Raw genomic sequence first — 25544 nt, 5'->3', positions numbered from 1 at the left:
AAAAATTCATGGTGGCCCAACCCCAAAATTGTCTGTGTTTATTGTCCCTGACACTACCAAAAGTACCTTGGGGCTGAAATGCCCCCTCCCTCCCACCAGGCATACCTCAGAATTGTGAGGCAGGAGCAATGTCTACTTCTGTATCTGAGTTGCCAACTTGAAAAGTGATAGTGCCTACCAAATATGGGAATCATTGATTTATTTGGCACAGTCACAGCGCACCATGTGGGGTCAGATGCTTCCATTTTTCAAGACGGCAGTGCAGGACAGGAGTAAGTGGGTATTGCTCTGACCCCAACCCACAACTTACACCTGTAAGTGCCATATTTTAGAAAACTGCATGTACAGGAGGAGCCCATTAGGAGTGAAGTGAAATAACTCCTTTTAACAATTGTTAAATTGTTGGGGTTTGCTTACTTGGGGAGGGTGGCAGACAGAGGAGGACAGTCCCAGAAGTTATGCAGATGCTGGCTAATATTCAGTGCCGACACCCACACAGATAAGCGGGCAAAATTAGTACTGCATTTTATGTGATGCTACTTGCCCGGTTTGCTATGCAGGTGCCGACACTATAACTCTCAGCTCTGCCCCATGTAAATTGCTCCTGACCTGCCCACTTGAGACTTGACCAGTCGTACTGATATTCAGCACCACTGCCTGGTTAAGGGGTTCATTTTCAAAGCACTTAGACATACATAGTACCATAGTAACCTATGGTACTTTGTGTGTCTAAGTGCTTTGAAAATGAACCCCTAAATGTTGCAGAATATTGGCAACTGGGCAGGCACAAGCAATTTTAATGGACCAGAGGGCCTCCTGCCTGTTTAAATCACTTTGAATATCAACCTTATTGTATCTACATAAGTACATAAGTAGTGCCATACTGGGAAAGACCAAAGGTCCATCTAGCCCAGCATCCTGTCACCGACAGTGGCCAATCCAGGTCAAGGGCACCTGGCACGCTCCCCAAACGTAAAAACATTCCAGACAAGTTATACCTAAAAATGCGGAATTTTTCCAAGTCCATTTAATAGCGGTCTATGGACTTGTCCTTTAGGAATCTATCTAACCCCTTTTTAAACTCCGTCAAGCTAACCCGCCCGTACCACGTTCTCCGGCAATGAATTCCAGAGTCTAATTACACGTTGGGTGAAGAAAAATTTTCTCGGATTCGTTTTAAATTTACCACACTGTAGCTTCAACTCATGCCCTCTAGTCCTAGTATTTTTGGATAGCGTGAACAGTCGCTTCACATCCACCCGATCCATTCCACTCATTATTTTATACACTTCTATCATATCTCCCCTCAGCCATCTCTTCTCCAAGCTGAAAAGCCCTAGCCTTCTCAGCCTCTCTTCATAGGAAAGTCGTCCCATCCCCACTATCATTTTCGTCGCCCTTCGCTGTACCTTTTCCAATTCTACTATATCTTTTTTGAGATACGGAGACCAGTACTGAACACAATACTCCAGGTGCGGTCGCACCATGGAGCGATACAACGGCATTATAACATCCGCACACCTGGACTCCATACCCTTCCTAATAACACCCAACATTCTATTCGCTTTCCTAGCCGCAGCAGCACACTGAGCAGAAGGTTTCAGCGTATCATCGACGACGACACCCAGATCCCTTTCTTGATCCGTAACTCCTAACGTGGAACCTTGCAAGACGTAGCTATAATTCGGGTTCCTCTTACCCACATGCATCACTTTGCACTTGTCAACATTGAACTTCATCTGCCACTTGCACGCCCATTCTCCCAGTCTCGCAAGGTCCTCCTGTAATCGTTCACATTCCTCCTGCGACTTGACGACCATGAATAATTTTGTGTCATCGGCGAATTTAATTACCTCACTAGTTATTCCCATCTCTAGGTCATTTATAAATACATTAAAAAGCAACGGACCCAGCACAGACCCCTGCGGGACCCCACTAACTACCCTCCTCCACTGAGAATACTGGCCACGCAATCCTACTCTCTGCTTCCTATCTTTCAACCAGTTCTTAATCCATAATAATACCCTACCTCCGATTCCATGACTCTGCAATTTCTTCAGGAGTCTTTCGTGCGGCACTTTGTCAAACGCCTTCTGAAAATCCAGATATACAATATCAACCGGCTCCCCATTGTCCACATGTTTGCTTACCCCCTCAAAAAAATGCATTAGATTGGTGAGGCAAGACTTCCCTTCACTAAATCCGTGCTGACTTTGTCTCATCAGTCCATGTTTTTGTATATGCTCTGCAATTTTATTCTTAATAATAGCCTCCACCATCTTGCCCGGCACCGACGTCAGACTCACCGGTCTATAATTTCCCGGATCTCCTCTGGAACCTTTCTTAAAAATCGGAGTAACATTGGCTACCCTCCAGTCTTCCGGTATTACACTCGATTTTAGGGACAGATTGCATATTTCTAACAGTAGCTCCGCAAGTTCATTTTTTAGTTCTATTAATACTCTGGGATGAATACCATCAGGTCCCGGTGATTTACTACTCTTCAGCTTGCTGAACTGACCCATTACATCCTCCAAGGTTACAGAGAATTTGTTTAGTTTCTCCGACTCCCCCGCTTCAAATATTCTTTCCGGCACCGGTGTCCCCCCCAAATCCTCCTCGGTGAAGACCGAAGCAAAGAATTCATTTAATTTCTCCGCTACGGCTTTGTCCTCCTTGATCGCCCCTTTAACACCATTTTCGTCCAGCGGCCCAACCGACTCTTTGGCCGGTTTCCTGCTTTTAATGTATCTAAAAAAGTTTTTACTATGTATTTTTGCTTCCAACGCTAATTTCTTCTCAAAGTCCTTTTTTGCCCTCCTTATCTCCGCTTTGCATTTGGCTTGGCATTCCTTATGATCTATCCTGTTACTTTCAGTTGGTTCTCTTCTCCACTTTCTGAAGGATTGTTTTTTGGCTCTAATGATTTCCTTTATCTTACTGTTTAGCCACGCCGGCTGACGTTTAGTCTTTTTTCCCTTTTTTCTAATACGTGGAATATATTTGTCCTGAACCTCCAGGATGGTGTTTTTAAACAGCATCCACGCCTGATGCAAGTTTTTTACTCTGCGAGCTGCTCCTTTCAGTCTTTTTTTCACCATTTTTCTCATTTTGTCGTAATCACCTTTTCTATAGTTAAACGCTAGCGTACTTGATTTCCTAGTTTCACTTCCTTCAATGCCAATATCAAAACCGATCATATTATGATCACTGTTATCAAGCGGCCCTCGTATCGTTACCCCCTGCACTAGATCATGAGTCCTAATGTGTTTGTATTCAGATGAAGTCTTCTCCAGGGTTTTGTATTTTAACAACTGTCATATCTTTCTAGCAGTTTTGTATGCTTTTTTTTTTCAGGTGTTTACCTGCTAGCAGTCTTGCAATGTTTGCCCTTCAGGATAACACTGATGAACATTGTTATGTTTTGTATTTCTACAACTTTCCAATTTTAGTTAAGGATGATTTACATTTTTTCAAGGTCATGCATGACAGGTGCTGAAATCCAAAGTAGCAATAATTGGTGGGTGGGGGGCGGCAGTGAGAAGCTGAATTGTATTGACCAGGAGAGAGTCCTCAAGATGATAGTGTCTTTTGATCTCAAAGTGTGAAAAGGTGGTGGTCACAACTAAAGAGATGCTAGGGTGCATAGGGAAATATATAACCTGCCAAAAAAAGTGATAATGCCCTTCTATGGGTTGTTGATGATGTGACTGCTAGAATACTGTTTTAATTTTTGGAGTTTGAATCTCAGAAAGCATATAGATAGGCAACAAAGGGGTTTGGAATCAGTTTCTTAAGCCATATGAGATGAGGACCAATATATACCCTAGAAGAGACTGGGAGTATATGATGGAAACTTTTAAATATCTGAAAGGTATTAATAATACACTTATGAGGAAATGATCCAGTATTATTTTGTCTGAAATAACTTGATGTCACAATGGTAATGAGCATGTGTGTTCTAATACTCACACTCCTAAGAGCCTGCTCAATATGCCCCATTTCTCTGAAGCATTTGAGGATGGCAGTATATAAAGGAATGGTAGGGGGTTGGGAAGGGAGGGGGTGACACTGCTCTGCCACCACTAGTAGCAAAAATTCCTGCTGGCCTAGTGTATTGGGTCACTGGGTGGGCTGCATCTTTCCCTTTACCTCTCATTTTAGGAGTAGCGTAGTGGTTAGTGCAGTGGACTTTGTTCCTGGGGAACTGAGTTCGATTCCCACTGCAGCTCCTTGTGACTCTGGGCAAGTCACTTAACCCTCCATTGCCCCTGGTACAAAATAAGTACCTGAATATATGTAAACCGCTTTGAATGTAGTTGCAAAAACCTCAGAAAGGCGGTATATCAAGTCCCATTTCCCTTTACAGGACAGAGGGATGGAAAACAGGATAATATTATATATATATATATATATATATATATATATATATATATATATACACATATACACGCATACACAGTGCAATCCGCTTAAGTGCAAGGGTCTGGGACCAAAGAAATACATGCAGTTAACCGGAGCATGCACTTAACAGTTGTGACCCAAAGAAGCTTGACATTTGATAAACATATGTACAGTACTGTTTATTATACGTACAGTATACAGTCTCCGTTAACTGATGTTATATAGTCTCTGTTAACTGACGTTAGGCTTACTTGAAGTAATCAGTCTTAGTTGTGTCTGTGATTTCCATAGACCACATCTACCAGATGGTAAAAACTGTCATAGCACTGACATCCAGTGGCCTCCAGATAGGCCCGCACGGTGTTGAGACTCTCCAGCGCTCTTGCAAAAGTGACAGGAGGTTGTTGAATTTCGTCAGCATGTGCCTCGCTGCTCATTTCATCATCTGTTTCATCATCAGCCATTGCCTGCGTATAGGCACATATCTGGACATCAGTGCTGTCGTCAGCTGTTTGTAGATCGTAATCAACAGCTACGTAGCGATGAAACTCCTTCTCAGTAACCCAGGCTGGGATGTCAATAGCCGTTCACCTGACGCGTTTGCAACAGCTGCATCTGTTTCGTCCCTCTCCACATCCCTAACAAAGCTTGCCCGCTTGTAGCAGTTCACAATGGTTGCCTGTGTAACATGATGCCAGGCTTCTTTCTGCATAAGTAGGGAATCCAACAGAGATAGATTACGAGCCAATTCAACAGCACATTTATCTTTGCCAGTCTGGCCATCCATAACGCTCATCAGATGATGCAGCACAAGAGCCCGATAATGTTGTTTGAAATTGGCTATTATGCCCTGATCCATAGGTTGGATCAGAGAGTTAGTGTTTGGTGGCAGGAAAACCACCTTGACGTTAGGCAGCCTGACATCATCACTGTGTGCAGCACAATTATCACAAAGCAGCAAAATCTGACGCTTTTGTGCCCGCATTCTAGTGTCTAACTTCTTTAGCCACTGCTTCCAAATTTCCCCAATCATCCATGAATTTGCGTTAGCCTTGTATGACACAGGAAGTCGCTTAACATTCTTGAAGCAACGGGGCTGTTTGCTCTTTCCAATGACGAGTGGTTCCAACTTCTCACTCTCATCCATATTGCAGCAAAGGAGGATCGTCAGTCAGTTCTTCAACGTTTTACTTCCTGTAGTTTCGGCTTGTTTGAATGCAAGTGTTCCATCAGGAATCACTCGCCAGTAGAGACCATTTTCGTCAGCATTGAAAATGTCACGAGGTGTAAACTTGTTCAAGATGGTAGGAAGTACTGAAACAACCCAATTTTCAGCACCAAAGTCATCAGCGTCTTGTTTTTCACCATGCTTTTTCTTGAATTTTATGTTGTTCCTCTCCTTCCATCTTTCCAGCCATCCAACAGTGGCTTTGAATTCAGTTAGTCCAAGACTTTCAGCTAGCTGATTAGCTTTCTCCATAAGCAGTGGACCACTGATAGGAAACTGTCTGCTCCTGACTTGAGAAAACCACCGAAGAAGAGCATCTTCTACATCCTCAGCTTTTCCCGCCCGTTTTCATTTCCGGTGTGGATTTGTATTGTTTTGCCAGTCTTCCAGAAGCTGGTCTTTCTGCTTCAAGATAAGTGAAATTTGTCTGGGATTGACACCATTTTCTTTAGCAATAGATGCTTGACTTTGTTTTCTAATTTTTTAAGAACTTCTATTCGTTCAACCAGTGTTAAAGTCTTACAGTTGCGCAACGATGACGACTCCAGTGTACACTCTAACAACATTCTTTTGCTTATTCTGCCTGTGGCAGTTAACCAACGAGATTTCAAATTTACCGCCCCTTTGTCACGCGCCAATCAGCTTCCATATTCCGTGTGTGCGCTTATGTGGAGTCTTTCCTGCAGAGGAGCGGTCTTAAACCATGCATATAAGCGAATCTTGCACTTATCAGTGGTGCACTAAACCGAAGTTTGTCCCCATAGAAATTGATGGCGCCAAAAATGGGACCGAAGTAAGGTATGCAGTTAAACAGAGCATGCGCTTATCTGACGTGCACTTAAATGGAGTGCACTGTATGTATATATATATATATATATATATATATATATATATAGATAGATATAGATATATTGTACCTCATTTTAAGTGAGAGTATACATTTTTTTGTTGTTGAAGGAAACTTTGTCTGGTATGGATCCTAATCTCTCATGGTTCTGCAGTCCTCTCCTCGGCCCACCTTCTTTCCATTGTTTGCCCTCCTGCTTCTCCCTTCATGCCTCCTCTTTCCCATCCTACCCACCTTCTGTCATGTCCCGTCTCGTTACTCTACCCCACCCCCCAATACCGTTTGAATAAGGCCAAATCAAGCAGTTGCACTACGAAAAAGGAAAGTTGATATTTGAGCATTCTGAATACAATTTCTGCTTAAGATATTATTTCATCTTCTTACAGTTGTCTCTTTTTTAGCTTGTACAGAGAAGAAGACATTAAGAGGAAAACACAAATGGGTCAGCTAGCTGAAACAGGGGAGGTGCCAGAGAGCTGCAAGAAAAAATATATATATTTTTATATAAGCCAAATGTTTATTTTTATAGCACTCTCCATACCTTCCTTCCCTTCTCTTTCACGGGGAAAAAAGGCACAAGTGTGGGGACAGAGAAACATTTGAAACAACTGGGCTCCATGAGTGTTTCATGTTTTTCAAATGCATCTTTTGTTCTTTTGCTAAACACAATTGTTTTGTTTTTGCAGATGTTTGCTGATCCAGTTGTCACCTGTCTGTCTCCAGCAGTACATAACATAGTCTGTAACCTTGGTTTTGAGAGTGATGTAAGCCATGACATTAACAGTATTGTATCTGGAGACTGTGAAATCTGCTGGAAGTCCATCACAAAGCACCTGCATTATGCACAATCAGGTCAGTATTTGTATTGAACCAGTGGTGTAGCCAGACCCAGTATTTTGGATAGGCCCTTACATGGCACCGCACTCCACAGCCCCCCCCCCCCCCCCCCCCCCCCCGAGATATAAAAAAAATTATATCTTTGCTGAGTTCCACCCAGCAGTGGCACATCACATCAACATCTCTCCTCCTTCGCGGCGTCCCAGCATCTAACCGCCCATCGCTGAACCCCGTCCCTCCCTGGTGTACCTTACAGGCGTCCCCGGCATCTGCAATGATTCAGTTATTGCTGCCTGCGCCAGCTCTGCAGGCTTCCATCAACCCGGTCCCGCCAGACAGGAAATGATGAAGCAAGAGCGGGACCGGCGAGGCTAAAATCAAGTACTTATCATCAAAGTTTCTTCCAAAGAGGATGCGTGTTTTGCCTGTGCTGTTTCAAGGCAGTCCCCTTAACTTATACTGCGATGAAATATCATCCTGCTTCCTTAAAGGATGATTATTTATTTAGATTTTGCACACACCTTTTTCAGTAGTAGCTCAAGGTGCGTTACATTCAGGTACATTGGGTATTTCAATGCAGTATAAGTTAAGGGGACTGCCTTGAAACAGCACAGTTGAAACACGTGTCAACACATATTCCCTTGGAAAGAAACTTGAAGATTAGTACTTGATGCTTAGTAAAAGTCAAGAGAATTGAACAAGTAAAATATGAGTATGTACATAAGTGAAAAATGGAGTAAAAAAGTAAAACAAATCGGGGTATGGACTGATGACGATATATAAGATGTTCCACTTACTTCCAAAAAATGAAATAATCATCTCAAAGGAAGCTCACCTCTAAAGGTTACTAGATGCATTTAACTTGGAGAATTTAAATTGCAGATATGTTTACACCGTGTGATTATATTGATTATTCTGCAGTTATTAGACTGACTTTATATTAAGGCCTAACTGGTACATAATTAGGAAACATGCTCCACTATTTAGTTGGTAGGAGAATGTCAAAACCAATTCAGACTTATATACAACCTTTACCCCCGGATTCTATAAAATGCGACTTAGTTGCAAGCCAGTCATATTCTGGATTAGCACATACAACTTAATTAGTTAGCAAGACAATCAGAGCCGATAATTGCCAATTAACAAGCAATTGTTGATACTAATTGCCATTAATTAGAATTTACGTGCACAGCTGTCTAAGTGTATTCTGTAACGTGATGCTCGTAAATTCTAAGTCACATAGTTGGAAAGGGGGCATGGCCATGAGCGTGGAATGGATGGATTGTGGGCATTTCTAAAATCCTTTATGTGTTGTTATAGAATACACCCGGTCCACACCTAATTTAGGCATTGACATTTACACTAAGTTGTACTTGGCGTAAGTGCCCGTGACTAAATTTAGTTGTGTGGATGAGTGCTCGACATCGTGAAGAAACAGTGTGTTTTGAACCTGTAAAATGTATTGGATATTTTCCTGTTTTAATTATGTCTGAATTGTATTTCTCCTATTTAGCCAGAAGATGGTGCATGTTTATGCTTAAAGAGAACCGAGTGTTTTTTCTTTAGTTTGAAAACAGGAAGCAAGAAGCAGTATATATTCGAAATCTTGTTAACTGGGCTCTGATTGTCCTAGGAGCTCATCTCATTTGGACTTTACTGGTTTTGAGTTCAGTCTTAGCCAGGAAGAAAGAGAGATCTGTTTGCTGAGGCTCAGTGAATTATGTGTCTTGATTTTTCCAGGTACTGTTTAGCCAGTATGCAAATGTTTAGTTAGTTTTCTAATTGATCCATTTTCAGTTACTTGTTTCTGTTTGCTATTTGCACATTTTTTCCCCCACTGTTTCAAGTTCTGAGAATAAACACAATTGTTTGTTTGCTCTGCTTGTCTGGACTGATAAAGAATACTGGTGATTTGTGTGTTGGGTCTGTGAGTGCTTTCTGGGAACTGTGGGACCACTGGGAGTGTGGCCCTAGAAATCATGGGGGATAATTTGAGAGCAGGAGACTTGCCCAGAGGCGGTTGTGACCCAGTTGGTGGGAGGAGGGTGCTAGTGTAGAGCACAAGCAGCAGGTGCAGGCGGACCTGAGTTGTGCTGGGGATAGACCCTCTAAGTGACCGCGGCGTAACCCAGGTGGGTGGCTAGGTGTTTTGTGACAGGCATCTATATAAATAATTCTCACCTCCAATCCAATTCTGAAGCTCACAGTGTGGCTGGGAAACAGTGAAGCCCTGTACTGTTGTAGCCTGTCAGCACCACTCACTGTCACTGTCACTCATACATCCGCCCCTCCAACCATGCCCCTTCCGGACATAATTCGCTACCTCAACGTTCTATTCAGGCCCCAAGCTCCAGCCACTTTCGTCAGCGGTTCGTTAGTTCATGGTGGTGAAGCCTCTTCACTCACCATGTCTGTCTGTCACGCCCTCGCGTCGAACATAATGACATTGTGGGCGGAGCTATTAAGGAACGCAACGGCAAGGGGGAGTAGGGAAACATGCGCAGCGTGTTTCCCTACTCCTCCCCCTCCCTCACAATCACCTGACTGCGCCGACCAAACAACACATGGCGCCCAAGGAATATTTGTATTGCACAGACGCCAGTAGAAGCTGCACAGGTCAGTAAAGCCACCTTTCTTCTTTACCCCCCCCCCCCCCCCGCATCAGGATTACACTGACACCAGAAAAAAAGCCCAATCAATTAACCAACCCAGGCCTCTGGAGACACTCCTGGCCTCCATCTGTTGCTGTAAACTGCCCATCTGCCATGGCCTTACCCTGCACACGCCTCCCGAGAACACACCTTCCTCCAGGTTGCAGGCAATAATGGCGATGGGCACATTTTCCATCCCTTAAGGAAAGTAACGCCGTGACCAAACGTTCCCTACACCTCCGCTATCGCTCTCACATACTATTAGGAACCGGCGGTGATTACCGAATATGGACCGGTTGAACGAACGCACGAGGTCCCATACTTGTGTCACAGCGATGGCGCGGTCTCCCGCGCCGGCCGCATCCATGCAGAAGGTCGCTCGCCACACTACACCGCCCCCTCCAGCTTGAAATCCGACGCGCACGTGGTCCTCTGGCTTCTCGAGACTTTTCATTGCCCTGCTGTCTCTCACCTCCTCTGATGCTACTTCCACTTTCTGAGACGGGCCACATCAGAGGGAAGACACCGGCTCACTCAAAAGCTGTGTCTTCAGCGCTACCAGTCACAATTAAGGTTGGAGGATCACGTGGGGGGGGGGGGGGGGGGGCACTGTAGAAACTGAGACACACATGCTAGGCTGTGGGAATAGGGGAAGAAAAGTGAGACAGTTGGGGGAGGAGAAAGGAAAGGATGCGAGGATGGTAGGGGAAGGAAAAGATGCCAGGATTGATGTAATTGTTAAACTGATTGAAGGGCCTCAACAAGGAAAACTTTTACCACATTGTAACACACTTTACTCAAAAAGTAATGTATATAAACAAATGTTACATATGTAAACAACAATTATATTCAGAATACAACCCTGGAAACATTAATAGCAGGAACTCATTATTGCTAGCGCCCATTTCATTGCGTTAAGAAACGGGCCTTTTTTACTAGTATTCTATAAACCATGCCGAAATTTAGGCGTATTCTATAAAGTATGCCTAGCCTTTTTCTTTTCTGTGCCAATTTTTTTTTTTTAAGGCATGATATATAAAATCTAGTTCTTAATGGGGAAGGAAATTAGAACCTCAAAAATGCCTGCAATCGCCTGCGTAGTTCTGTTCCTGCATTATCAGCAGTGGCACCATATGTTGTGGAGCCTTTGTCATAAAGAATTAAAAAGGCAAGGCAACATAATTTAAAAATTGAACTACCAGTGGAGGCTATACAACAGTAGCTTAGCGCTTTCAAATCTGGAGGTTTTGTAAATTCAGCGGGCTGCAGTATTTTGCAATGTCTGCAGCCTTCAATGGATGATCGTATTACAACCAACATAAATGACATTACAATAATCCAAGTGCCCTATCAATAACATCTGAACTATCAGTTGAAATGTTCTGAAATCAAAATAGGATCTAATGCGTCTTAAATTCCAGAATAAACTGAATAATTCTTATTTGACAGATGGAACCTAGTGGGATATAAGTAGCCTGTTAAAGCCTAAATAGCAAGTGTAGATTTGATGCAATATTGGCTTTCCTGGCCTGTAACTCTGAGCCCCTAATTTAGTTTCCTTATTGACCAAACTGGTGTAGATTTTGGTTGGTACAGGTTTTTTGTTTTTATTTATTTAAATTTTAGGGGGGGTACATCTAAAAATGAATTTAAATCAAAGGAACTTGTCTATGCAGTGGGCGTGACCAGCGGTTTATATTTTTTCATGCAATGTTTTTCAAACTGTTAGACGATGATGTTTGTAGATTTAGAAGAGTAGCAGCAGTATCAACCGAACTGTCCAGCTGTTGAGTGGCAATGTGTTATAATGTGTGCTAGCAACCCCTATAAATACTCAACAGATATGCCAAGAGGAATATTAAGAAGCGAATAAAGCAGAAAGGGTGGGTAAAGGAAATACAAAAGCGAATGTAGAATGCCTGAATTAAAAGGAAAAGCAAAGGCTTGGGAAAGAGCAGGGGCATTAGCCTTATTGAAGATCCATGATGGTAAGAATGCTTTATTTGTTTGGAGTCTGAGACTGCTGTGATATTAGAAAGATTAACCTTTACCTTCTGTGTAGGTGAGGGACAAGATGTGGATTACATAGCAAGTGTGAGATCACTAGGTCCTCTGTGCGAAGCTGTTCATGTACACTTGCTGGCGCTGACCAGGAAACAGTTTGAAGAAAAGTATGGCCAGGGCTTCCAATGGACAAACAGTACAGAGGTATGGGAATTGTTATATAGGAGGCAATTCTATAACTTGGTGCTTCGATTTAGGCACTACAATGGTTTACATTTAGGAGTGAATTCTAGATATGGTGCCATAGAAAGCGCTATTCTGTAAGCCATGGTTAAAGTTAGGCTCGGTTTATACAATTGCACCTAACTTTAGGCGCGGCCATTTGCACCAACTGAAACGTGGTGCAAATCTTCACACCTAAATTGGGCATGTTTTCCCCCTTATTCACCTTTAGATCCTCAGACACCAAAACCCCAAGGTCTCTCTCCTGAGTTGAGCTTACTGATTTCTCCCCTCCTATCCGGTATCTCTCTTTCGGGTTTCTGCACCCCAAGTGCATCACTCTACATTTGATCATGTTATGATCACTGTTGTCAAGTACCCCCAGCACTGTTACCTCTTGCACCAGATCATGTGATCCACTAAGGACTAGATCTAGATTATTGCTCCCCCTTTTGTTGGTTCCCACATGGTGTACTTAGGTGCACTTACTTTCTCCAGCCATGGACCTGGTGTAAGTGGTCACACCTAAATGTAGATGCATCAATTACAACTTGCGTTGTTATTCTATAATAGAATCTTGGCACCAAGTTATAGAATTGCCCCATTTGTGTTATATACTCTAACTCTCCAATCATGACTTCTAACTGGTGGTTCTGATTTTAACTGAGCTGAAAATTAAATAATGTGATTTTTTTTCTCTCTCTCTGTTCATTTGGTTTATTCTTTTCTGCAATCTGTTTTTATTTGTAATAGATTTTATGCTGTATTGTGGATTTTGTAATTGATATTTTTCTGCTGTGAGCGGTTCTGGTGATTGGAAAGTTAGAATTGTAAGAAAATTATTACAAGCACATTGTGACTACAATTTGTATGTAATCTGTGCTCTTTTCTTTCAAAATTTCTTTAGTTATTTATTGAAACTTTTGATATTCTGAAGAATTTACAAGCTGTTGCAATTGCACTTAGCTTAATGAAGTTAACATCATGTCTGGAGCGAGCCTTGGGTAATGTAAGTATTAAGTACTAATTTTTTTTTCTAGAATTGTGGTTTAGACATGTCCAACACTTACAAAACTATGAGGCTTATTTTCAAAGCACTTAGACTTACAAAGTTCCATAGTAACCTACGGAACTTTGTAAGTAAGTGCTTTGAAAATGAGCCCCTATGGCATTCAGTTTTGAAGAATATGGATGTCTGAAAAAGCTGAAATGGACATCTGTGTGCTTGAAACGTCCAAATCCTGATTTTGCAAAGGCAGAATAGGGACATCCAGCACTGCAGTATGTCCAAATAGCAAGGGAGTTTGTTTTGGGTGGGACTAGGAAGGGCCTGAGATCTGGAAGTCTAACAGTGATTAGCTGAAGTTAGAAAAACAAGGACATCCTTATTTAGGCCTGTTTCAGGAACATCCAGGTTACAGAAAGTTGCTCTAATTGAGCAGCTGTCCACTGGAGGGATTAAGGCATGACAACACCTTAATCCCCTAGTGGCTGCTGTTGTTGGCAAGATGTTTAGCTAATATAGGGTTTTGCTAATATAGGGTTAATCATTCTTACAATTTCTAAATAAATGTAAAAGAGGAACAGTTCAGCTCTGACCTTGTAAGTAGAACTGAATGTTCTTAGATACGCTAACAGTCTAGAACTGTAACATGTTAATGACAGACACACAAGCACTGTGAAACTGCACGTAGGCATTGTAAGAGAAAGGTTTATAAGAGCAGAGGGGAGGAATTTTGGGTCAGACAGGCTTCCTGACTGATGCTGGAATTTTGTCTCTCTTGTGCAAGAATAAGCCTGTTTGTGTTTAAGCTGGTTTGGTGTCTTGAGATTCGTGAGTATGTTAATTCAAATTCATTTAACAGCTGTCCCCTTCCCTCTTCCCTGAAAGAGAAACCAGAAGAGGATACCAGGCTCTTTGACAGTTCAGGTATTATGGGCATTCTTAACAGAGCAGGAAATAGGTCTGAGGAATAGCCTAGTTTTAATGCAGTGAACTATAAAACAAGGGACCCAGGTTCAGCTGGACCAAGGGTTTCCTAACCACAAGAGCATATCAAGTAAAGTCAAACTCATATCATCACCGTGGAAAGCAGACTGTGGAGTATGATCACAAGGATCATCGCTATCGCCGACCCTCTTCAACCTAATGATGACCCCACTAGCCAAGTCCTTATCCAGCCAAGGCCTTAACCCTTTCATCTATGCAGACGATGTCATAATATACATTCCTTTCAAAACCAAACTGACAGAAATCACCAGCGAAATCAAGGTAAGCTTCAACATCATGAACTCATGGGCTAATGCATTTCAACTAAAACTCAATAAAGAAAAAAACACATTGTCTTATCCTCTCATCCCAGCACAGCATGGACAACCCCATAAGCATCGACACCCCAGATCACACCCTCCCTATCTCAGACAGCCTGAAAATCCTCGGCATTATAATGGACCGTAACCTAACACTGGAGAGCCAAGTAAAATCCACTACAAAGAAAATGTTCCACTCAATGTGGAAACTCAAACGCATGAAACAATTCTTCCTGAGGGAAACATTTCGCAACCTGATACAATCAATAGTAATAAGCCACCTAGATTACTTCAATGGAATCTATGCAGGATGCAAAGAACAAACCTTAAAGAAACTTCAGACCGCTCAAAACACGGCAGCTAGGCTTATATTTGGAAAAACGTGATTTGAAAGTGCAAAACCCCTCCGCGAAAAACGACACTGGCTCCCAATCAAAGAACACATTGCCTTTAAAATCTGTACCACGGTTCACAAAATTATCTACGGCGAAACGCCTGGATACATGACAGACTTAATTGACTTACCAACCAGAAACACATCTGACTTAACGCGAACATATCTAAATCTACACTACCCAAGCAGAGCAGGTGGGGGGAAGAGGGGTTGGTGGTTGGGAGGCGAGGATAGGGGAGGGCAGACTTTTATACGGTCTGTGACAGAGCCGGTGATGGAAGGCGGGACAGGTGGTTGGGAGGCAGGAAAAACTGCTGGGCAGACTTATACGGTCTGTGCCCTGAGAAAGACAGGTACAAATAAAGGTAAGGTATACACATGAGTTTATCTTGGGCAGACTGGATGGACCGTGCAGGTCTTTTTCTGCCGTCATCTACTATGTTACTATCTAAAAGTTTTAAATACAAATCTACCTATTCATCTAGCTTTTCCTACATAAGCACACAACTGTGGAACGTGCTACCAAAAGCCTTGAAAAAGATGTACGACCACCTAAACTTACGGAAAATACTAAAAACCACCCTGTTTATAAAGGCATACCCTCCCGATCCAACCTAAATGCCTGACCTTGGCTACACAAGAAAAATAAAGCACGTAATGAACATAACTCTACTCCTCCGCTCTACGATTCTTTTTTGTGGCTCTGCCATATAAACTTCATCTTACCACAACATCACATTGTATTTGTTCACACCGGAATCTGCAAACGCCTTTCTGGTACTATGTAAGCCACATTGAGCCTGCAAATAGGTGGGAAAATGTGGGATACAAATGTAACAAACAAATTAAATAAACTGTGAGCCCTCCAGAAACAGAAAAATATGCTCTACCTAAACATGTAAGACACCTGCAAGCCTGAAGGCTATTGAAGTGGTGTACATTCAGGTACAGTAGGTATTTTTCTGTTCCTGGAGTGCTCACAGTTACAAAAACAAAGAGTTAAAGTGGGATTTAAACCTGGGTCCCTTGGTTTACAGTCCACTGCACTAACCACTAGGTTGACCCTCTGCTCTGCATGGAGGTCTATGTGGCCATTTTCTAAGAATGCTGCTGTACAGATGTCCATGTCCCTTGTTGTCCCCCTTTCAAAATTTGGGCATTTCAGTATTTTAAATGGATGTTCATGCTGGACGTTTCCAGCGCATGGATGTCCATCTCACATATTTTTGAACAGGCTGTATCCTGTTCAAAAATACCTGCAAGATGATGTCCCTTTTGGGATGTTCTGATTTGGACATGCCTATTTTGACTTGGATGTCATTTGAAAATTCCCTCTATAACTACCCAAGCTAAATGTAGGAGTTCAATCTCTTTGTATATTAGGTGCTTATTGTACTGCCTTTACTAGACTGGTACAGTTCAGTCTAGTATACATAGTTGAATTTACTGTTTTTTTTTGGTGTGTGTGTTTAGGAAAAATTAATTCAAGTAGCTACAAACTACCCCTTGAAACTGCTCCAACCCTCACTTCCCCTCCCCACATGGGTTCTGCACCTCTCCCCTCCCTCTCTGGCCATGGATCTAGCACCTCTTCTTCCTCCTCCCCTCTTTGGGTCCAGCAACACTCCCCCTCCCTCCCCTCTACCCCCAGGGGTAGAGCAACAGTCGCTCTCCTCCTCTCCCACCACCACAGTCCTTCAAATCTACCCTATTTGCTGGCAGTGATTCACACATGCTGCTTCCAGTCAGCACTGGAGCCTTTCCTCTTCCGTGTCCCACCCCCTCTGTCTCAGCCTCCTGTTTCCATGTGGGTAGGATGACATCTTCTCTCTTTATATTTTGCACAGTATGGGGAAAATGCATCTATTTCTGTTTCTCTAGTGTTGTAGTACATTCAAGGTCTGGCTTCTTAGGGTTTCAGTTTAATTTCTGTCTGCATATTACTGTTTCTAGTTTGTGGTCGCTTGTTCTGTATTTGGTATCTGTATTCTGTGTGTGACCAAGGTCAAATATTCTGTTAGCACAGATTTTCTGTATAGTGATATGTAGTAATTGGCTTGTTCAGTTTTCCCTAGAGGTATATTGATGTTCTAGGGCCTGTTGTAATATTTAGGACAGTGCCTTTTTGTAAGTAGGATCCGTGTTTTGGAAGATAGTGTTGGGTGGCATGGTAGATTGCTCTAGGTTCTGAGTGACTTTTTTGTAGAGTAGTATTGCTTCACAATATGGCTGGTACTGAGAGGGTTTATTTTGCTGTTAGTGAGATTATTCTAGAATCGGATTTCTATGGTGAGTTTTATGGAAGGTGGAGGTAGGAAAGGAAGATGCTGAAGGAAAGGATAGTGAATTTCCTGGAAGACAATAAGTTGCAAGATCCGAGACAACATGGTTTTACCAAAGGTAAATCATGCCAGACAAATCTCATTGAATTCTTTGACTGGGTGACCAGAGAATTGAATCAGGGATGTGCTATAGACGTAATCTACTTAGATTTCAGCAAAGCTTTTGACACGGTTCCCCTCAGGAGGCTCTTGAATAAACTTGACAGGCTGAAGATAGGACCCAACGTGGTGAACTAGATTAGGAACTGGTTGATGGACAGACGCCAGAGGGTGGTGGTTAATGAAATTTGCTCGGAGGAGGGAAAGATGAGTAGTGGAGTGCCTTAGGGATTGGGGCTGGGGCCGATTCCGTTCAATATATTTGTGAGTGACATTGCCGAAGGGTTAGAAGGTAAAGTTTGCCTTTTTGCGGATGATACTAAGATTTGTAACAGAGTGGCCACCAGGGAGGGAGTGGAAAACATGAAAAAGGATCTGCGGAAGCTAGAAGAATGGTCTAAGGTTTGGCAATTAAAATTCAGTGCGAAGAAATGCAAAGTGATGCACTTAGGGAGTAGAAATCCACGGGAGGTGTTAGGTGGTGAGAGTCTGATATGTACGGACGGGGAGAGGGATCCTGGGGTGATAGTATCTGAGGATCTGAAGGCAACGAAACAGTGTGATAAGGCGGTGGCCATAGCTAGAAGGTTGCTAGGCTGTATAGAGAGAGGTGTGACCAGCAGAAGAAAAGAGGTTTTAATGCCCCTGTATAAGTCGTTGGTGAGGCCCCACCTGGAGTATTTTGTTTAGTTTAGTTTTGGAGGCTGTATCTTGCTAAGGATGTAAAAAGAATAGAAGTGGTGCAAAGAAAAGCTACGAGAATGGTATGGGATTTGCGTTACAAGATGTATGAGGAGAGACTTGCTGACCTGAACATGTATACCCTGGACGAAAGGAGAAACAGAGGTGATATGATACAGACATTCAAATATTTGAAAGGTATTAATCCGCAACCGAACCTTTTCCGTAGATGGGAAGGTAGTAGAACTAGAGGACATGAAATGAGATTAAAGGGGGGGCAGACTCAAGAAAAACGTCAGGAAGTATTTTTTCTCGGAGAGAGTGGTGGATACTTGGAATGCCCTCCCGCGGGAGGTGGTGGAGATGAAAACGGTAACGGAATTCAAACATGAGTGGGATAAACATAAAGGAATTCTGTTGAGAAGGAAAGGATCCTCAGAAGCTTAGTGGAGATTGGGTGGCAGAACCAGTGGTGGGAGGCGGGGCTAGTGCTGGGCAGACTTCTACAGTCTGTGCCCTGAAAATGGCAGATACAAATCAAGGTAAGGTATACACAAAAAGTAGCACATATGAGTTTATCTTGTTGGGCAGACTGGATGGACTGTGCAGGTCTTTTTCTGCTGTCATCTACTATGTTACTATGACTGGCTGTGACAGGAGCAGTTCCCAACTCTGCACTGTAGAATGTTTAGTCCATGAGCATTGAAGCAGCTCAAACAAAACGCTGGCCATTGTTGGTCATGGGCTTGATTTTGGGACACTAGAGAAGAGGGCATTTCTACATTTGAAAGCTAAGTAGCTGATTTTTTTTTATGTCAGGACAACACGTTTATTTTGCTGGGTTTTTTAATGCTGATGATGAAAGATTGTTTAGCTGTTTAGACATAGATAATGTCTGGAGCTCTTTGAGGCTTTCTTCTCCACTGTTTCATATCACCCAAGTTAATTGAAGATTTTTTTCATTAGTTTATGGTTTATATCCATATTCTCCTTTCCCTGTATGGTGTGTAGTCATTTCCTTACATTAACCACTGTATTTTGCACACAAGTGAATTTTAAAATTATATTGTTAGTGTAAAAAGTAGAGGTAGTCCCCAGTACACAAGTACCAAGTCATAGCTGATTTATGGGGGCTACCATTTGTGTGACAGCTTCTTAGTAGACTGTTAGCAAGGTAGTTTGCCATTGCTTTCCCTAGTCATCTTTACCAGGGGGCTGTTAATCTACCCAACTGAATGTACCACAACATTGTTAATAGCTGAAGTAACTAGTTGGAGGATTTGTGTTTTTGTGAGACACCATTAGAATGTGAGTTGTGGGATGTATTGCTAACTTGAAATTAAAAAATCAATTTCTGGTATACTACATGATTGTTTCCTCTTTATTGTCCATATCCTCTAAATCTCGCTCTGTCCTCAATGTCCATCTATCTAGTAGACTGTAAGCTCCACAGAGTAGTAACTGTCTCTTCTCTGTAGCACTGTATAAATGTTCAGCAGTAGTAGGTCAGGTTGGCTTATTGCACTATCTTTGCTTCCTCTTTATCCACCCCAGCCATCATACTTGCCTCCTTCCCTCTTCCCCCTGCCCACCCTGTAACATCTTCTCCCTTTTCTCTTTCTTCCTCTGCCTTGCAGATCTCTTTCCCCTCTTTCTCTTTCCTGTGAACCTTACTCTGCTCTGCATCTTTTCCCTTCTTGTTTTCCATCACCCTCTGCTCTGCAAAATCCCCCCCTCTTTTCTTATATTTCCTCCTCCAATTTCTCCTCCTCTTCCTTCCCTTTCTGTCTGGTAATAGCTTTTTTTTTTTTTTTTTTTACTCTAGCATTTATAACCCCCCCAACCCCCCCCTCAAAAAAAAAACAAACAAAAAAAAAAAAAACAAAGTATAGGGTTTAGCAACATGTTCTAATTTCAAACTGTACTCTTTTTTTTTTTTTTTTTTTTTTAGGTATATTTGCTAGTTGGCAAAGTGTGCCCCTTTCTTCTAAGAGATTTGCTTGCATCATTGGAGCTGGCTACAGTCTTTGGGCAATCTGTGGTGAGTTTACTTCTCTGCAGTGGGAGCATACGTGGTAATAGAGAATTTCACTCAAAGTGTACCCAAACCTTAGGCTTAAAATCATACCAATCAAAAATTATTCGCAACTGCACTGCCCAATAGTATATCTGACAGTCAGGGACACCTATACTTCTCCTCAGTCTCTACTACTACTTATCATTTCTGTAGCGCTACTAGACGTACGCAGCTCTGTACACAAAATAGATAAGAGACAGTGCCTGCTCGACAGAGCCTACAATCTAATCAAGACAGACAAATGGGACAAATAAGGGAATTACTAACAGACATGGATACTGAACAGGTGAATAGGAGTTAAGAGTTAAAAACAGCCTATAAAATGTGGGTGTTTAGCCTGGATTTGCTTATGGCCAGAGATGCAGCTTGACATACTGACTCAGGAAGTCTATTCCAGGCGCACGGTGCAGTAAGATAAAAGGAACGGAGGAGGGTGGAGGAGAAGGGTAAAGATAAGAGAGATTTACGCAATGAACGGAGTTCCCAGGGAGGAGTGTAGGGAGAGATAAGAGTGGAGAGGTAGAGAGGAGCTGCAGAATAAAATCACTTGTAAGTCAATAAGAGTAATTTGAACTGTATGTGGAAATGGATAGGGAGCCAATGAAGTGACTTGAGAAGAGGGCTAATATGAGCGTAGCAACATGGCGGAATGCAAGTCATGCAGCGGAATTTTGAACAGATTGAAGGGGAGAGAAATGGCTTAGTAAGGTATCTGTGAGAAGCAAGTTGCAGTAGTCTAAGCGTGAGGTGATAAGAGTGTGGATAAGGGTTTTAGTAGTATGCCCAGAAAGGAAGGGATGAATTGTGGTGATATTATAGATAAAGAAATGAATGGTTTTAGCCGTCTGTTGGATATGTGCAGAGAAAAAGAGAGAGGCATTAAAGATGACCCCCAGAGAGAGACGTCAACGTCTCGATTGCAGTAAAACCTCTTTTGACACCTAGGCGGTTGTCTCCTCCAGATATATGAAAAAAGATTCCTCTGCAGCTGCATCAGTCTGGTAGTAGGGATGTCAATTGGGAGTGTGTGATAGATGTATAGAAATTTAGGGAGAATCATCATTTTGCAAACCGCCGTTCTGCCCATCAATGTATGATTTAGTCTATGCTACTGATTTAGAGTTACTGAAATGTCTGATAACTTTCCCATAATTGTGTATAAAGTAAGCAGAAGTTTGAAGTTATCCTCACCCCTAAATACCGAATGCACCCTTTAGCCGACATTCAGGCAGCTCAGATTTAGAAGCAGTGACTTAGAGAGGCTGCTGTGGTCCTGTTGGTAGAATATCATCCGCAAATAATGATATCTTAAATTCTTCAGATCCCACCTGGATACCCCATATACCACCATGGGACCTAATCATGGCTGCCAGGAGTTCCACCACTAGTGCAAATACAAGAGGAGAAAGTGGACATCCCTGCCGGGTGCCTCTAAACTGAGGTTTCCTGTGACTATCATCTCTGCTCTATACTGATACTGTGGTAAACTCTAGAACAGTCCCTTCACTGCTAGCCTATTGAACTGTAAAAGAGACTTTAAATGCTAAATTAAAAAAAAAAAAACCTATTCCTTAAACTGATTGTAAGCTCTTTGAGCAGGGACTGTCTTTCTTCTATGTTTGTGCAGCGCTGCGTATGCCTTGTAGCGCTATAGAAATGCTAAATAGTAGTAGTAGTAGTAGCCTTTGCTAAATAAGCAGAATAACTTAAAAATAAAGACACTGAGATTACCTGTTTAACTCTTAAGTCTACCGTTCCCCAAGTTTAAAAGCAATTTCCCAGCAATGAAGTCTTGTCCTGCTCTGGGAGTCCTTTCACAGCACCTCTTTTGGGGCAGTGGAAGAGCAAGGTTAGGGAAAGATGTTAAGGATTTGGGACTCTTGTACTGCCACAACATTGCAGGGAGGAAAAGCTAAGAACTGGGCACGAGAAATGTGAAAAAAGAAAGACAAATAGTCTTGAGATAGAAGCTATGAAAGGAAAGGAAAGGGTAAATGGTGGAATGGAAAATATAAGGCACCATACCCAGAGTGCCATATGATGTCTATATAGTACATATATGAGAGAGATACAAATAGGAGAATTTACATCTGCATATTTAATATCTTCCATATGTCAAATGCATTTGAATTGTTTTTGAGATACTGAAGACTTCACATAGAAAGCAAGCTCAGTGGAAGCTTATCATTAGCTGACACTAAATTTCCAGTGTAGTTATGGGTACTTAGAGAGCATTCTGATTTTTCTCTCTGAACTAGATGGATGTGCTGAAAGTGTTTCTTGGGTCTCCCAGAAGTTTAAATCTTCGCAATATCTTATGGCATGGTTTTTCATCACCTCAAGAAATTCCCACAAAGTAAGTCACTGCATATTTTACTATTTATTCTTTATCTGGAAGAAGTTGGCTCCTGGGTTGTGCCGCTAAGCTCAACAAACAATTTGTAGGCCATACTTTTTTATTGGACTAGTTTTAATGCTAGTATTCAGGAGCAATATTTGTCAATAGAAAATTAGTGGGATTTGTTTTGAAAAATGTGATTCTAGATGATTGATATATAGGACTTATGATTTTAGGTTTTAATTTATATAATAAAGCATCATTAATGCAAAAAAAAAAAAAATTAAGTTTTAGGTTTCATTAGCTGAGGTCCTTGTGTGTAGAGGTTATTTTGCTTGGAGGTAAAATATGGTTTTTCATAATTTATTCTGACTTGGATACTATTTGGGTGATTCTAAAGAATTTCCAGGCTCTGTTGGTTATGATGAATATTTAGCGTTTTAATCAAACTTGAGGTGTGCAGAAGCTAGATTCTATGAGAAAGGAACCTATAGTGATTGTTTTCATGCACAAGTACTGGTCAGCTTATAGTGTTAGTAGAGAAATGATATTACAATGAAATGAAGTTTATATATTATAAAGTAATTTGAGAAACTTATTGCTCTTGATGGTAATTTTTTAGAGCATATAATCCTCACATTCTGTAACATCAATGTGCTTTTTTTAAACTGGATTGTTCATCAGGCCAGTATAATGTCCGAAGTGTAGACCAGTGTCTGGACTCCCTTACTCTATTTTAGGAAGAATCTATATCATGCTTGTCCTTTAACTAAATACAAAACAGGAAACATCTCAGTGCTACTTTCTCTTGTTACTGGTACAGTTTGACTAAGCATAAAAAGCTGTTAATCATGATTTTTTTTGCCTGTGCTTGCAGTTCCTGGGGCTGGAGGGTAATAAGCTTCTATGGGTTTAGCAGAGGGCTACCGACTACAAGATCTGACAATCTCCAGTGGGCTTCATTGGTTCACATTCACACAACCAAACTTTACTTTTCAGTTTTGGTTACAGCTTTGGCTGAAACTAGGTGATGTTTTGGCTGCAGTTTCAGTTTCATCCAAAAGTGGTTAGACAGTTTCAGTGCCAGTACCAGTTTCGGCTGAAACTGAAAAAGCCCAGTTTCGGTCGGCCTCTACAATGAATGAGATGTAAAAGTACTTGATCATGGTATGCATTTCTCAAACATAGATCATAGAAGTCTGCCCGGCCCTGTCTTTATGTTCCAACTACTGGTGTTGCTGTCGAAGTCCACTCCAGCCTTTCTGTTTTGTCATTTGCGGGACACAGACTGTAAAAGTCTGCCCAGCACTGTCCTCAGGTTCCATCCATGGAAATTGCTGTCGAAGCCTTTTCCAGCCCATCCTAAATCAGATTGCCATATACGGGACACAGACCATACAGGGAAAACAGTCAAAAAGGAGAAAATACTGTTACACTGTAGTGTTGGCCTGTTGTGAGAGTGGCAAGAAGCTGCCACCAATGATTATATTTAAATGAAAGACGATGCCATGTGACGCTTTCCCACTGAATATTATGATAGATGGTTGAATGTATGATGACTCAATGGCTGGAGCACTGCTTTTTCAGTCTGGTGGATTTTTTTAAGGCGAAGAAAGCGCTGCTGGACATGGACAGCATGAGAGGGCATATAATGGAATATATAAAAAAGAAAATAGAAGCTGTGAACACAGTACCGGTTATCATACCTGATGGTATGGCCAAAATGCTGCAGCCATTAGATATTCCTGTAAATAGAAGTTTCAAAGCAGTGTCATATCGTCTATTGGAGACCTGGATGTCTAGCGGCGAACACAGCTTAGCAATGAACACAGCTTCGTGGTTAAGGGCCTAATGCGCCAAACCACTGTTGCAGGAGTGGCTCAGTGGGTGGCAACAGCGTGGCGTGACGTAAGTGGAAGATAAAATCTAGCTTTAAAAAGGCAGAAATAATCAAGGATAACAACAAAGATGATGATGATAATGTCGACAGAGATTGTAATGGAAATCCCTGACCTCTTTCACAATGACACTGAGGATGAGAACTTTGAAAGATTTTTAGGAAATAATATTGATGACTAAAGTATAATAATTTTCTGTAACAGAATTGTTTTACATATTTTGAGTTTTCTTTTACTTACTATTACAAAATTCATTTGCTGGTAAGCTGCTTCTTAGACCTTAAATGTATATAGTCTTTGGTTCATAGGCATTCCAAAATTGAATCCTGGTAAATTTAATACGAATCGGAGAAAATGTTTCTTCACTCAATGTATAGTTAAACTCTGGAATTCGTTGCCAGAGATTGTGGTAAAGGCAGTTAGCTTAGTGGGGTTTAAAAAAAGGTCTGGACAGCTTCCTAAAGGAAAAGTCCATAGATCATTATTAAGTTGACTTGGGGAAAATCCACTGCTTATTTCTGGGATAAGCAGCATAAAATGTATTTGGACTTTTTCGGGATCTTGCCAGTTATTTGTGATTTAGATTGGCCACTGTTGGAAAGAGGATGCTGGGCTTGATGAACCTTTGGTCTATCCCAGTGTGGCAATACTTATGTATTTTATTTCTCCTTTCTTCTCCAGCCATCTGTATGTTTCTTTCCATTTCTCGTCTTCCCAATTCTTCTTCTCTCTCTATCTTCCTCTCTCTCTTTTTCCCTCTTTCAAGCAGCAACAGTATTCTGCTTCTTAACTGTGTGAGACTCCCCTTTCAATTAGATCCATTACCCCTGTTTGAAACCTCATCAGCCAGCACTGAGCAGTTCAAATTGCAGTAATGGAACTGCACAGTAGTACAGATTTTGTGTGTTACTAGAACATCATTTTTTTTCTTCATTGGGCACTGGAGTTTAGCAAAAATCATGTCGATGTAGGTGAAAGGAGCAGGGATTGAGCTGGGCAACAGTGATACAGCACCATAAAGCAGGAAAGGCTCAATTTTCTAACAATATGAATATGAGTCAAGTGCTGAGCCTGACATATCCTCACCTGGCTATAGCTGTGAAGCTGCCAGAAATGAAGAAAATGCAGAGTACAGTTGATTAACCAAACACATTGCTTTAATAAAAGAAACCATACAAGAAAAGGCAAAATGAAGTAGATAGGCGCAGTAGA

General features: G+C 41.8%; 1 protein-coding gene across 2 annotated transcripts in view; it reads left to right on the top strand.

Annotated features, from left to right (window-relative positions):
* The window catches only part of ERMARD (ER membrane associated RNA degradation), a 98599-nt gene that overhangs the window by 646 nt on the left and 72409 nt on the right, over positions 1 to 25544 (top strand). For both annotated transcript variants that reach the window (XM_030196397.1, XM_030196396.1), the window contains exons 2-6: positions 7166 to 7331; positions 12030 to 12175; positions 13101 to 13202; positions 19971 to 20060; positions 22355 to 22452. In XM_030196397.1, coding sequence (XP_030052257.1) covers positions 7166 to 7331; positions 12030 to 12175; positions 13101 to 13202; positions 19971 to 20060; positions 22355 to 22452 — 602 coding nt within the window. The remainder of the gene's footprint in view (positions 1 to 7165; positions 7332 to 12029; positions 12176 to 13100; positions 13203 to 19970; positions 20061 to 22354; positions 22453 to 25544) is intronic.

Source organism: Microcaecilia unicolor, chromosome 3, assembly GCF_901765095.1.
Source record: "Microcaecilia unicolor chromosome 3, aMicUni1.1, whole genome shotgun sequence".
In the NCBI taxonomy this organism is placed as follows: Eukaryota; Metazoa; Chordata; class Amphibia; order Gymnophiona; family Siphonopidae; genus Microcaecilia; species Microcaecilia unicolor.
Note: the sequence above shows the minus strand (reverse complement) of the source record. Positions and strands in the feature narration are given on the sequence as shown.